We start from the raw sequence: 14907 nt of genomic DNA on the forward strand, positions 1-14907 counted from the left end.
GAATGTTATGCATGTACAAACTATTGCATTTACTGTCGAATGTAAAACATTAATTCCCCAATAAAGAGATTTAAAAAAATTTCTTAGATTGCCTGCAAAACTTCGTAGAATATTGTATTTAGTAGCTTTCAATTAAATGTAGAGTAGAGATAGTCCTTATTTATAAAATTACATCAAGTTCATTTTTTTTCCCTTCAGAGTACAAAGACTGTTCCATTCACAAAGAGTTTTGTGTGAACTATGTATATGGAATATTAATGAGTCTCAATCAAGGACAGTTACTGTGAGTCTGGAATCATGGAAGAAGGAAACCAGACCAGCAGCTTTGAGTTCCTCCTCTGGGGCCTCTCCGAGGAGCCCAAGCAGCAGCCCATCCTCTTCCTGGTGTTCCTGTGCATGTACACGGTTGCTGTGATGGGCAATCTGCTCATCCTCCTGGCCATTGGCACTGATAAATGTCTCCACACACCCATGCACTTTTTTCTTGCCAGTCTATCCTGTGCAGACATCCTTTTCATTTCCATCACCGTGCCCAAGGCCCTGGTGAACATCCAGACCCAGAACAGGTCCATTTCCTACGCAGGATGCCTGACCCAGCTCTACTTCTTCTTAACTTTGGGAGACATGGATAGCTTTCTCCTGGCCACAATGGCCTATGACCGCTATGTGGCCATCTGCCACCCTCTCCACTACATGATGATCATGAGCCCCAGGCGCTGCGTCCTCCTGATCGCCACCTGCTGGACTCTTACTAATTTTCTTGCCATGCCCCACACCTTCCTCATGCTTCGACTTACTTTCTGCCCGAATAAAATCATTCCTGACTTCTTCTGTGATCTGGTGCCCTTGATGAAGGTGTCCTGCTCCGACACTCGGGTCAATGAGCTAGTGCTCCTCTACCTGGGGGGAGCAGTCCTTGTAGTTCCCTTTATCTTCATCCTGATCTCTTATATCTACATTGTTTCAGCCATTGTCAGAGTTCCTTCTGCCCAGGGAAGACGCAAGGCCTTCTCTACATGTGGTTCCCACCTTGCTGTCGTTGCCCTGTTCTTTGGGACAGTGTTCAGGGCTTATCTGTTCCCCTCATCCTCTGCATCCAATTCAGTACAAGGGGACACAGCAGCTGCTGTCATGTACACAGTGGTGACTCCCCTGTTAAACCCGTTTATTTACAGCTTGCGGAACAAGGACATGAAGGGAGCCCTGGGGAAGCTCCTCGGAGGCAAAGTCTCCTTCTTGAGGGGCCGGTGACTTCTTCAGGAACACTGGACGTCTTCTGTGCCTTCCACTGATGAATTCCAGATAAATTTCTACCTCAGACATCTTACTTTGGGATTTCATGTGATCATTACCCTGTCTGAATCTCAAATATGAAATGGATATTGTTGACAAAAATTAAACTTCTATATCATGTCTTAAAGTTAACTATTAAACTTATTTATTTGACTTATACTGTAACTTCATACAAGAAGAAGAATAACTTCTGCAATGTTCATATTCCTAAAAAAAAAAATCTAGGCAGAATTTTATAGTTGTTTGTCAAAACTTAATCTGTAGACTATGGAAAGTGTGTAAATCATAAAAGTATTGCAAATAAGGTAAACATTAAATTGCAAAGTGTAAGCCTTAGTGCACAGTGATCATTTTTCTGTCAAAAACAAGAAATTATAAATATCTCAAGGCTATGAATCAAAAATCTTTGTAACCAAAAACTTAAATAAAGCTCTTAATAAGTAAGACAAGGTCTGTGTTATTTTCTGTGATTTCATGTATTCACAATTTATAAAAAGATAATTAAGTATTGTATGGTAACGAGTATGTAGCTATTCTGTAACTTTTCTTTCCTGCTTAAGTCATGTTCGATTGTGAATAAGGATTCAACATTTACAATAATAAAATTTTTTACCTTTTGTGGCTTTTATTCTCTTAAGACATATGACCCTATAGACTCGAGAGAGGGTGAATCAAATATATTTAGACTTTATAACTTTTATTTCTTTTTGCCTTCAGGATTATGACTGGGGTTTGGTGCCTGTACTATGAATCCACTGATTCTGTGGCCATTTTTTCTATTTTTTTGGGTAGGTGAGAGAGAAATTGAGTGGGGAGGGGGAGAGAAAGACACCTTTTAGACCTGCTTCACCACTTGCAAGTGACCCCCCCCTCAGGTCGTGAGCCAGGGGCTTCAACCAGGATCCTTGTGCAGGTCCTTGCACTTCATACTATGCGCACTTAACCGCCCCCCAACTTTTATTTCTGTAGTGCAAAATTCACAATTCTGTGTCAACAAAGAGAGTGAATGTAAAGTTATATTTAAATTTGAGACCTTGGAACAAACTCATTGCAGAGCTTTATGAGAAAGATGCAGGAATCTAGATCCTAACTCAAGTATTCCATTTATTTTATATGAATTTAGTCTTCTGAAAATTTTCTTTGTCCTGCCTATCAACCTGGAATTTTTTTTGGGGGGAGGAGAAGGAAATGACTACAGTTTGACTATTATAATACTCTCCAAGGTGATTATGCTTAGCGAAATAAGAGATGAAAGACAACTACCAGATGGTTTCATTCATATGGGGAATCTAGAGATCTGATTTACATGAACTTGCCAAAAAAAAAATTATCCATACAAAACAGAAGCAAGCAAACGGTAATAAGACTTGTGAGAACGATGACAGTTGTCTTTTTTTTTTCTCTGTCAGAAAAAAAAACAAAAAACCAGAAGTATCTGTTCATACCTCTCCATTTTTTGATGGAGTTCATTCTTTTGTTTGTTGCTGAGTGTTATGAGTTCTTTATATGTCTTGAGTATATCTCACTGTCCTATGTATGGTGTGCAAATATTTTTTCCCATTCAGTTGTATATCTTTCATACGTAGAAAAACTAAAATAGGGTGTATTTGAATGCACTTGATAGATAATAAAAATTTTGCTAAATACATTTCATTGTTTTCCTGTTTGACACCTCTATGATAATATATCTGTGATATCTATGTGAATACTTTTCATATCATATACATTTGTATATAAATCCATATTGGCATATATCTGTAGTCATTCATCCTTGCATGACTCTGTCTAGCTTTCACTTATCTGTCATCTGACTATGGTTTGAAAGCAATAGTTATTCAATAGAAATGGGGGTTACTCTACTATAACTCTGACAGCCTTAGTAAGCAGAAACTGAGCCAGGATTTCCAACTTAAACTTATGTTTAACAGTTGATGAATTGTGGGAGTGAACTCCAGGGTAAGTTCTCGGAGTTTTCCTGGGGGAAGAGCAAGGAAAGCACTGGCCACAGTTCCTGATGACACGGGTCTGTGCTGCATCTTGGCTCTGATCACGCCATAGCAGCTGCACGTCAGGGGCAAGTGTTGGACATCCTCTTTGGGGACAGTCCTCTAGTTGTGACTGAGGAGTTGTTGTCCTTATGGTCTTCTGACTGGGAGCACAGGTAAGATTGTGACCCACTGCCCCCCCTCCATTATACCTTGAATATACTGACCTTCATAAAAGCCTGGTAAAAATACCAGGAAGTGAGAGTGACCATGGTTTCATTAATTTTGTGCATCTAATGTGATTCAACTCATGCAAGAAATTTTAATATTCACAGAGGGCTTTGATTTTAATTAAAGAATGTTGTTTCAGACATCAGTGAGAAAACGAAGTATTTTAAGATGTATGGTGTGACTCTGTGGTTGAACCAAAGACACAAGTAGTTAAGTTAATAAGTCTTCTTAGAGGTAATCCCAGGCTTGCTGGACCACATCTTCCCCATTACCAGGTACTGCTCCTGAGGGAATGCATAGGGCAGGGGGATAATCACTAAGCTTCCATCTCCCATAGGAAGCCCGAGGGCTCTTATACTGAGGCTACTTGGGAAATAAATAGCATAAGTCTCCTTATGGCAGAGGGGCTAAGAATGCTAAGGCTATTGCTCATGTGATGAAAAGAATCCTCACCCCAGCCCCGTCTGCAGCTGTGCTGCAGTTGGGGTGCAGAAAAGCTGGCAGGCCGTCTGTACATGGTCAGCCTACTACTGTGTTCACTTCAACAGACGGAAGGGCTGTGAGTACATAGGCAGATTATCACGTTAATTTCCAGTGAAGCAGAGGACTGAGGAAGAGGCAATAGGTCACTAGTGATGGTGGCTGACACAGACACAGGGAGGAAGGTAAGCTTCACAGCTAGGTGGACCATTAAGCTGTAATACAGCTCATATGGGCAATAATAAAATAACAAATACTCCTAGTTATAGTGAGGACTGTGAAGGTGAGTAAAATTTGTTTTCTGTCTTTGATGTACCAGAATCAAAGGCTTACATATTTGAAAATGAAGTATAATAAAATCTTGACATAATATCTGAAAACGAGGATGACATAAATCCAAAGTCTTTTTCACCAGAAGATAAAAGATTCTCAAGGAAGTTTGTTTTAGTCACTGAATGAAGAGCATAGAAATTGGGTGAGCCTAGAGGGGGGTCCTGCTGACTGGCAAGCCCAGGAAGCGTCCCACACAAGGAGAGTAGGAGGCCTTACATCCAGCTCCACTGGGCCCAGGGAGAGACTGGTGAGAGCAGCTTTTCTCTTCACACACAGAAAACCTCAGAATGAATCTTTGAGCTTGGTTGAGGATTTCATATTCGAGTCCCTGTGGAGTAATGTCCAACAGTTCCACAGCATGTTGTCTACATAATTTTTATAATTTACTTTCCTGGTAGCATTTGAATTAAATGTTTTTAATTAAATGTTCATCAGTTACCCACAGATTCTCTGATTCTTCTTCTAGTGTTTGCCCTTCTTCCGTAGCCAGTCAACAGCGTCAGGTTGAGCCTGATGTAAAGTTTCGAGACCTCCTTTGAATCTGGAGAGGTGGCAGTCGTTGACTATGTGGGTCATAGTCTGTCTGTAGCCGCAGGGGCAGTTCGGGTTGTCTCTGGCTGATATATTTGGTCATCTCCATTATACTTCCACTAGTGATTTGAACAAGAAAGCTTTATGGCTGTTTTTGGGTTTTGTTTGTTTGTTTGTTTAAGATTAGAAAGCCTAAAAATTCAAGTTTCTTATAAGATCAGAATTCACTATGAAAATATCTCTATAAATTAAAATTGGAGCACAACACATTCCCAGAATGTTCAAAAGTTTTCTGGCTTGCTGCTTCCCCCTTGGGAGATATAAATGCAGATGAAGAAAACCAGCATTGCATTGCGCTCCCGCTCAGCCACAAGAGTTGCTGGTTCCTCTCCCGTGCCACTGAGTAAGCAGCAGCCTAGGTTGGCTCTGGTCGAATTCTCTCTAACCTAGAGAGCACGTGCCCGGGAAGAAACACCTTCAGGCTAGCCTGGCATGGAAGTTCCGTGCAAACATACCACTTTGTCTTTGTAAGTGCTGATGAAATTATATTAGCTATTGACATCTGTGTGGAAATATGTGAGATTTTACAATTCAAGGAGGGATAGCACTCAAGCATTTGCAATTTTCTCACTCATTAGGGGAAGCAGTTACTTCAACACCTGATAATTCTTTCCAGACTCAAAAGCTTTGATTTCTGCACTGCTTTATTCTGTCTTACCTGTAGTCACTTACTTGGTTGCTGAATTTTAGGTTTTAGTTTCTACCTTCTCTTGAAGAATCCGATCATATTCAGGAAGAAGTCATATATTTTTTTCTTTTCTTACATGTCTTATAATTAACAAGGGCAAGATTCTCCTCTATAGGAGAGGCACATGTAGTTCAGTTAATCTTTAGAGGAAGAGATTAAAATTTGGCTGAATAATTAAAGCTTCACTTACTCAACAAGCTGAGCCACACTTTTTAATCCCATTTTTTTTCAATAATGAAGACTATTTTCCCCATCTGATGCCCTACTCAGTATAACCTGTTCATTCCACATTCTGGAAAATAAAAAAGATCTTCATGTTTCTGCTCAATCACTAATAATACTTCCTGTTCAAAGATTTAGGGATATAACACATAGAATAGAGTTTTGGATACTTAAATTCCATTCCAACATTTCCAAGTCTGACTTCCAGTTTTCTTTTCAGTTTATTCACCCTACAAACCATCCCCTACTTCATGATCATAGCTCCTGTTCCTCATCACTGCACCTGCCCAGGGATCCCACTGCCTTTTCTTTGTTCAAAAGTTTGCTTCCGTATGCTATGCAAGTGCATTTGGCAAGAATATGAGCTACATTGATGGTCCAATAAGTCTTCGTTTTCTATCTTAGTCTGCTATGTATCAGGGCTGTGTGTGTGTCCAATCTGTTTTTGAAATGTTGGAGACAAAAATGTTTTCTTATTTATTATTACATATAACTGAAGATTTATTTTTGCGTATATTTACTAAGTAACTTCACTTTTTATACTGGTTTCTGGTAGAATAGATAATATGACATGTGTCTTAAGAATACGGACTTGGGGAGTCGGGCGGTACGCGCAGCAGGTTAAATGCACGAGGTGCAAAGTGCAAGGACTGGCATAAGGATCCCGGTTTGAGGCCCTGGCTCCCCACCTGCAGGGGGTTTGCTTCACAGGCAGTGAAGCAGGTCTGCAGGTGTCTATCTTTCTCTCCCCCTCTCTGTCTTCCCCTCCTATCTCCATTTCTCTCTGTCCTATCTAACAACGACGACATCAAAGACAACAATAACGACTACAACAACAATAATAAAAAAAACAAAGGCAACAAAAGGGAAAATAAATAAAAATAAAAGAATAGAGACTTGATAGAGTTTAGTCTCTGAGGATGATTTTAAGGAAGTAGGAAAAGTAGAGAAACCTGAGTTAAAATACTCTAGTATTTTAATATGGATACTTTTTCTCTTTCTTTACATCACAGCTTATTTGAGAGTAAGCATTACGATGGTCTTATTTGCCTAGTATTCTAAGCAGTCAAGTCTTGGGACTTACATCTGTGGAACAGAAAATGAAAACCTCTGACTGCCGTGAATATATAGCTGAAGATCAGAAACTCCAACTAAAGAAATCTGGGACACAAAAGAATAGAGTAATGGAACAAGAAGTCTACTTACATTCTCTCAAAATGTACCTCTCAAATTTTTCCAGCACATTACAACTAGTTGGCTACAATAAAAAGATACACTGTACATAGGATGTAACCAACAGATACACATTTAGGACTTTCTTCCCTGGGGTTCAGAGAGTGACACATTTATAAACCATTTAGAGTGAAATATAGTTAGAGAATTCTAATAGGTCTCCATCAAGGCTTCTTTCTCCAACTTCTGGACTCATGGAAGAGGGAAACCAGACCAGCAGCTTTGAATTTCTTCTCTGGGGCCTCTCAGAGCAGCCAGAGCAGCAGCCCATCCTCTTCCTGGTGTTCCTGTGGATGTACATAGTGACTGTGACTGGCAACCTGCTCATCGTCCTGGCGATTCTCACTGACAAGCGTCTCCACACACCCATGTACTTCTTCCTTGCCACCCTGTCCTGTGCAGATGTTCTTTTCACCTCTAGCACTGTGCCCAAGGCCCTGGTGAATATCCAGACTCACAGCAGGTCTATCTCCTACGCAGGATGCCTGACCCAGCTCTACTTCTTCTTGACCTTTGGAGACATGGACATTTTTCTCCTGGCCACAATGGCCTATGACCGCTATGTGGCCATCTGCCACCCCCTCCACTACATGATGATCATGAGCCCCAGGCGCTGCGTCCTCCTGATCGCCACCTGCTGGACTCTTACTAATTTTGTTGCGATGACCCACACCTTCCTCATGTTCAGACTTTCCTTCTGCTCTAAGAAAATCATTCCTGACTTCTTCTGTGATCTGGGACCCCTAATGAAGGTGTCCTGCTCTAACACTCAGGTCAATGAGCTAGTACTTCTCTTCTTGGGGGGAGCAGTCATATTAGTCCCCTTTATACTCATCCTGATCTCTTATATCCGCATTGTTGCTGCCATCCTTAGAGTCCCTTCGGCACAGGGAAGGCACAAGGCCTTCTCTACCTGTGGTTCCCATCTTGCTGTTGTCGCTCTTTTCTTTGGGACAGTGATCAGAGCTTATCTGTGCCCCTCATCCTCTGCATCCAACTCGGTAGAACAGGACACAGCAGCTGCTGTCATGTACACAGTGGTGACTCCTCTATTAAATCCTTTCATTTATAGCCTGCGGAACAAGGACATGAAGGGAGCCCTGGGAAGACTTATCAGGGGCAAAGTACTGTTTTTGAAATGCCAATAAGTTTTGGAAAGAGACTTTCAGATATAACCCTCCTTTTTTTTTTTTTTTTTTTGCCTCCAGGGTTAACACTGGAGCTTGGTGCCAGCATTATGAATCCACTGCCTCTGGAGGCCATCTTTTCCCAGTTTCTATTGGATAGGACAGAGAGAAATTGAGAGAAGAGGGGAAGATAGATAGGGGGAGAGAAAGACACCTGCAGACTTGCTTCACCACTCATGAAGCATCTCCCCTTCAGGTGGGGAGCCGGGGGGTTGAACCTGGATCCTTGCGTGGACCTTTGCGTTTCATACTATGTGCACTTAACCCGGTGTGCCACCACCCCACCCCACCCCCTTCAGATATCCTCTTTATCCTCCTGTGAGGAAATTCATAGATATGTATGCCTCAGGTGTCTCATTTCATAATTTATTTATCTGTTAAGAATTGCTTATTTTCTTATCATTATACCTATAAAGTAATTTTCCATCTGAGTGATATCCTTTGAAAGTGTTTCTGAAGTTCTGTGTGACTTTTGAGCTAGTTTTCTAAAGTGAATCAGTGAAGTTATGGAATAAGGTTAATGATGAAAATATGTGTATAAAAGGTCAATATGGATAGAAGAGTTTACATCTTTTCAACATACACACACACAAACAGAAAATATACAAACATCTATTGCCTCAAGTTTATAAGACAACATTTCCAACCATCAAAACGATAGTTTTATATAGGTATTATCTTTTTCAGTTAATAATTTATAATGAGATGATAAGAGGGTTAAACATTATAGTAGTTAGTATTTTAACTTCCTTAGCTCCTTAAGTTGTGAATATTTTTGAATATTGCTTTTCACATTTACAGTAGAGATAACTTCTATTTCTAAAAGTTTATTTTGTTGAAACTTGTGGCCTCAAACAAGATTTTAAAATTTTCTTTATTGGGGGATTAATGTTTTACAGTCAATAATAAATACAATAGTTTATACATACATAACATTTCCCAGTTTTCTACATAACAATACAACCCCCGCTAGGTCCTCTGCCATTATGTTCCAGGACCTGAACCTTACCCACCCACCCCAGAGTTTGTTACTTTGGTGCAATACACCAACTCCAGTCCAAGTTCTGCTTAGTCAAACAAACTTAATCAAAGATAGCGTCTGATTTTTATTTCTGTGTTAAACTTACAGTTACTTATCACAGTGAGGCAAAATGCAAAATCATCATCTTACATTGAGCCATGGAAAAATATCTGAATAACTCAAGAGAATAGAATTCTGTGTAGTACGCAAGTCTTCCAGCTCCTAATTTATTTTTTCTAAGATAGCCTTTTATAAAATGAATTTTCCATAACATAAATTGGCCTGCCTATCTAAACTGTATTTTGTGGAATGTATAATTATCATGGCTTGCTGTTATAATAGTTAAACTCCAACAGACTGTAGCCTTAAAAAAAATCTATGTATTTTTTCTTGCCCATTTATAGATTAATAGTCCAGGTCTGATATTTTAATCACAAATTTGTCAAGTATCTGCTTTGGTTTTATTAACCTCTGAGAATAATTTCATATCCTACTCTAGGGAGACTCTTAAACTTCTGCCAGTAGGTCTGCATTTCAAACAATAGCAAAGAGGAAAGAGGTCAACTGAGCAATGCAACTTTTCCTATTAGGGGAAAAATTTAGAAATAAAGTCTAAGTAGTTTTTTTTTGTTATAACTATGTGAGGTAATGAATATATTTATTAATGTAGTTGTGGACATTATTTCAGAATATACATATATAATATAACATTGTACATTTTAAATACATACAAGTTTATTAGTCAAACATAATCAAGAACGCTATATAGAGAAGAAAATAGAAGTAAACATATGCACACACAAGAAAATATTTATTAGGAGTATGTAAATAAAAGATTAGATCACTTTTGTACAAGTCTGAAATCCAAGTTATTTTTACCAATTCTTATTATTTCCATTATAGTTCATCAATATCCATTCTTTATTTATAAATATTTATATTGTGCTTTTTTTATCTGGCCAGTTTCTTATGAATTAAAATTAGAAAACAATACAGATTAGATACATGCCTTCATGAAACTTACATTTATTGAAATAGAAATTAGTTTCAAAATTTACAAACCAATAAGATAAAGGCATGGCATATGCTTGCTTGTTATTTTTTACCAGAGCACTGCTAGGCTCTGGTCTGTGGTGGGTCCAGGATATAAGCCTGAGACCTCAGAGCCTCAGGCATAAAAATATTTTTGTATAGTCATTAAGCTATTTCCTTAGCCCACATGATGATATTGTGAAATACATGATAATGTAATAGAGTAAATGAAGAGGGTCATTAAGAAAGTCTCTCGACTGAGAAAGGTTACACATATACAAACTAATATGAAGTCTAAGTAGGTTTTAAACCTGTATTCTGTTGGCCAGAACTTGATAATTTAGGCTCACTTGGCTCTTAGTGAACTTGAGATGCATATTTATTATGGTTGGTGTCCATATGTTAAATATCATATTAGCTTATGTTAGGGCAAAATCCTCCAGCATGCTATAATGGGGTAGCATGATGGCGTATGGTCATGAAACCCGGCTAACCTAAAGAGTGGATGGTATCAGATGATTTCATGGATATCACTTGGGATGCATTGGATCGACCTTCTCGTGGTGCATCCCGTGAGTACCCATTCATTGGGGAAACTGACGATCCTTCCTAGCCGACTGAATCCACATGGATCCCAGTCACTTTCAAAGCCAGCAACAAGCAGCTCCTGACAGCTTTCAACCTGACACTGTTGACTGGCTATGGAAGAAGGGCAAACGCTAGAAGAAGAAGAATGGATATCACTCAGTCACTTTTTTTTTTTTTTTTTTTGCCTCCAGGGTCATTGCTGGGGCTCAGTGCCTGCACTAGGAATCCACTGCTCCTGGAGGCCACCTTCCCATTTTTTTGCCTTTGTTGTTACTCTTGTTGTTGTCATTATTACTGTTGTCATTGCTGTTGTTGTTGTTGGATAAGACAGAGAGAAATCGTGAGAGATGGGGAGACTGGGAGAGAGAAACATAGACACCTACAGACCTGCTTCACTGCTTGTGAAGCGACCCCTCTTCAGGTGGGGAGCGGGGAGGGGGAGCGTGTCAAACTGGGATCCTAGCGCTGGCCCTCCGCTTTGTGCATGTGTGCTTAACCCGCTGTGCTCCCATCTGACCCACACTCAAGGTTCTTAAAATTCAAAATAAGACATTTCTTCTACCTACTGATCAAGAAAATTACACAGTCAAATGACACTAAGTGGGAGTGACTGACAGTAATTTTTAGGCCCTTGAGACATTCGTCACTGGTGATCATTTTTATCCAAGTCCCTTACATACCCCTACAGGTGAGTACCTAGAACAAGGGAAGAAAAGATATTCGATCTTCTGAATACAGGGTAGCAATATCCCTGGGAACTTAAGTTCACATTTAAAATTAACCTGATATCCAAGTCTACAGACCAAATAAATTTACACTTGACCCTTGAACCACAAGAATTTAAACAGGGTCAATGTCATTTTTCTTGTAAACAGAAAATGCAAATCTGTGGTATATATAGTACAATAATGTAAATGTGTTTTATTTTCCTTAAAATTTTATAGATAGGGGACTAAGCGGCAGTACAGCGGGTAAGGTTCACATGGCGCAAAGTACAAAGACCGCCATTGGAAGAATCCCGGTTCGTGGGGGTCGGGCGGTAGCGTAAACGGTTAAGAGGTTAAGAGCATGTGGCTTGAAGCACAAGGACCTGCGTAAGAATCCCGGTTTGAGCCCCCGGCTCCCAACTTGCAGCAGGGTCGCTTCACAAGTGGTGAAGCAAGTCTGTAGGTGTCTTTGTTTCCCCCTCTCTGTCTTCCTCTCCCCTCTCCATTTCTCTCTGTCCAACAACAACGACATCAATAACAACAACAATAACCACCACAACCTTAAACAAGGGCAACAAAAGGGGAAAAAGTGGTCACCAGGAGCAGTGGATCCATAGTGCAGGCACAAGCCCCAGCAATAAACCTGGAGGCAAAAAAAAAAAAAAAAAAAGGCCCGGTTCAAGCCCCCAGCTTCCCACCTGCAGGGGAGTCTCTTCACAAGTAGTGAAGCAGGTCTTCAGGTATCTTTCTCTCCTCCTCTCTGTCTTCCCCATCTCTCTCAATTTCTCTCTGTCCTGTCCAACAACAATAACAGCTATAACAACACTAACAAAAACAACTACAACAAGGGCAACAAAATGGGAAAATTGGCCTCCAAGAGCAGTGGATTTGTAGTACAGGCACCAAGCCCCAGTGACAACCTTGGAGGCAAAAAAAAAAAAAAAAAGTTATAGATAACAATTCCTTTTCTCTAGTTATTTTATTGTAAGGATATACACTACAAAACAAACACCATAAAATATGTCTTATTTAACTGTTTATATTCTCAGCCTACTGAGAATAAACCTAAAGCCCTACTTTAGGTCAATAAGACAAGTCGATTGTTTCAGAGTTGATTGTGTCAGAGTCTCAAGAGTATAATTCTTTTTTTGCCTCCAGGGTTAACACTGGGGCTAGGTGCCAGCACTACAAATCCACTGCTCTTGGAGGCCATTTTCCCATTTTATTGACCTTGTTGCCATTGATGTTGTTGTTACACCAGTCCATGTGTGCTTAACACGCTGTGCTAACCCCCCCCCCCCAGTATAATTCTTTTTATTCTGTATGGGTTGGTACTCCTAAAACTACATTATACCACATGGATTATTATAAATTCTTAGAAAATAGTTGGGATATAATATGATCCTGATAGTAAAGTTTTTAAGGGAATTTTAAGGGAGAAGGATAGGGATTTAAGAATTTTTAGAAGATACAAAAATATGACATAAAAAGCTACAGGGAAATGTATTTGCGACATCATGATAGTTAAATAGCTTAATATCTGAGAACAATAGTAGAATGATACAAGTTAAGAATGAAGCTTGAGAAAGAAATCAGAGTAAGTCTCTAAAGGTAGCTAGCATCAGGGAATAAAAGTACAGAAAATATTGTAGGAAGTCAGAATGAAGTTAGGAAATACAAAAAGTGCCAACATCTAGAACATAAGATTCCAGAAGATTAAAAATAAGGTTCTTAAGGAGCATGTTGTTTAGTTTCCAAATTCTCAAACTGAATCTTTTTAATATATAGGCTGTGTATTTGATATGCAGACTCTCTCAAAAGCCTAGACCAAGTAGATTAGAAGCATCCAATAGCACAGCTATATACAAGATACTGGATACTGTACAGCAAACCATAACAAAAGGACTTTTCAAAGTTAACCCAATTACCAAATAATGTGATGATAACATTAACTATCGATTGTCTTTTTGAACCCTAAGACAGCAGGAACCTCACATCTCCACTGTAGAGACCCTACTTCCCCCAGTCCTGGTACCCTTGGATAGGGCCCACTTTCCCATATGCGTCTCCCAATCCATACCAAATAATATTGCATCCACCGATCACAACCTAACCAACGCAACGATTGCCACCTCAACATGCTTCACCTCAGACTGTGTCCAGAGACTTCACGTGTGGAATGACAACCCTTCAGCTTCATTACTCGGGTGAGACCTTTCCTTTTATAGTACACTCTAATTTCATCTCAGGTGGTTCACCTTCTAACAAAGTCCCATAACCTAGATATACACCAGTTTCTGTGAGAGAGAGCTTATGTTCACACGTATCCATAAACTACTGCAAAATATATACCTGAAAGCAGAAGTACACTAGGGTTTGCAGTGAGTAACTCCCTAACACTTCCTCTCCACTATTCCAAGCTTGGGATCCATGATTGCTCAACAATTTGTTTGGCTTCGTATGTTAACTCTCTTTTCAATCACCAGGTTCCAGATGCCACCAGGATGCTGGCCAGGCTTCCCTGGATTGAAGACCCTACCAATGTGTCCTGGAGCTCAGCTTCCCCGGAGACACAACCTGCTAGGGAAAGAGAGAGGCAGACTGGGAGTATGGACCGACCAGTCAACGCCCATGTTCAGCGGGGAAGCAATTACAGAAGCCAGACCTTCTACCTTCTGCAACCCTCAATGACCCTGGGTCCATGCTCCCAGAGGGCTAGAGAATGGGAAAGCTATCATGGGAGGGGGTGGGTTAAGGAGATTGGGTGGTGGGAATTGTGTGGAGTTGTACCCCTCCTACCTTATGGTTTTGTTCGTTAATCCTTTCTTAAATAAAAAATTTTAAAAAAAAGGTAAAAGACTATTTCAAGGCATGTGGTGGTTCATTTTCAGAATTATAGTGTGTGGATAACTTCAGAAAAAGAGAAGCCATGAACTTTCAAACAAATGCAGTAAGAAATAACCTTTTCAGCATTGTGCAGTGGAATTTAAGAACACCACAGAGAAAACTTTAATTGTTTTAAAAGAAAAAGAGTGAGTCACATACAGTGGAATAATGTAAGAAGACAAACAATTTTTTATGAAGTATTAAAGAAAGCAACTGTTAATATAAAATTAAGTTTTAGCCAACTCGTCATTTACATTTAAGGAAAAGGGGCTGGGTGAAATAGCTCACTTCGCGTGCTGCTTGACCCAGTTTTCAGCCTGGTTCCCATAACACTGGAGGAACTGGAGGAAGCTTCAGTGCTGTGTTCTCTCTGCCTCTCTGTGAGGGAACTACCAGGCCTAAACTAAAATGTTTTCCAGATAATGATCTG

The 14907-nt window shown here is 39.9% G+C and overlaps 2 protein-coding genes across 2 annotated transcripts; both read left to right on the forward strand.

Moving 5' to 3' along the window:
* Nucleotides 1-297: 297 nt before the first annotated feature.
* LOC103111558 (olfactory receptor 1P1-like) lies at nt 298-1251 on the forward strand. The gene has a single exon (XM_007520856.1). It carries the CDS (start codon nt 298-300, stop codon nt 1249-1251), a length of 954 nt encoding a protein of 317 aa, XP_007520918.1.
* A 5964-nt stretch (nt 1252-7215) lies between these two features.
* Nucleotides 7216-8378, forward strand: LOC103111569 (olfactory receptor 1P1-like). The gene has a single exon (XM_007520867.3). The coding sequence runs from the start codon at nt 7251-7253 to the stop codon at nt 8202-8204; it is 954 nt and encodes a 317-aa protein (XP_007520929.2). The 5' UTR covers nt 7216-7250; the 3' UTR covers nt 8205-8378.
* The last annotated feature ends 6529 nt before the right edge of the window (nt 8379-14907 follow it).

The sequence above is a fragment of the Erinaceus europaeus genome, chromosome 12 (assembly GCF_950295315.1).
Source record: "Erinaceus europaeus chromosome 12, mEriEur2.1, whole genome shotgun sequence".
NCBI classification, from domain to species: Eukaryota; Metazoa; Chordata; class Mammalia; order Eulipotyphla; family Erinaceidae; genus Erinaceus; species Erinaceus europaeus.

Coding starts and splice junctions, on each gene's coding strand:
- LOC103111558 (XM_007520856.1), top strand. CDS start 298: ATGGAAGAAGGAAACCAGACCAGCAGCTTTGAGTTCCTCCTCTGGGGC.
- LOC103111569 (XM_007520867.3), top strand. CDS start 7,251: ATGGAAGAGGGAAACCAGACCAGCAGCTTTGAATTTCTTCTCTGGGGC.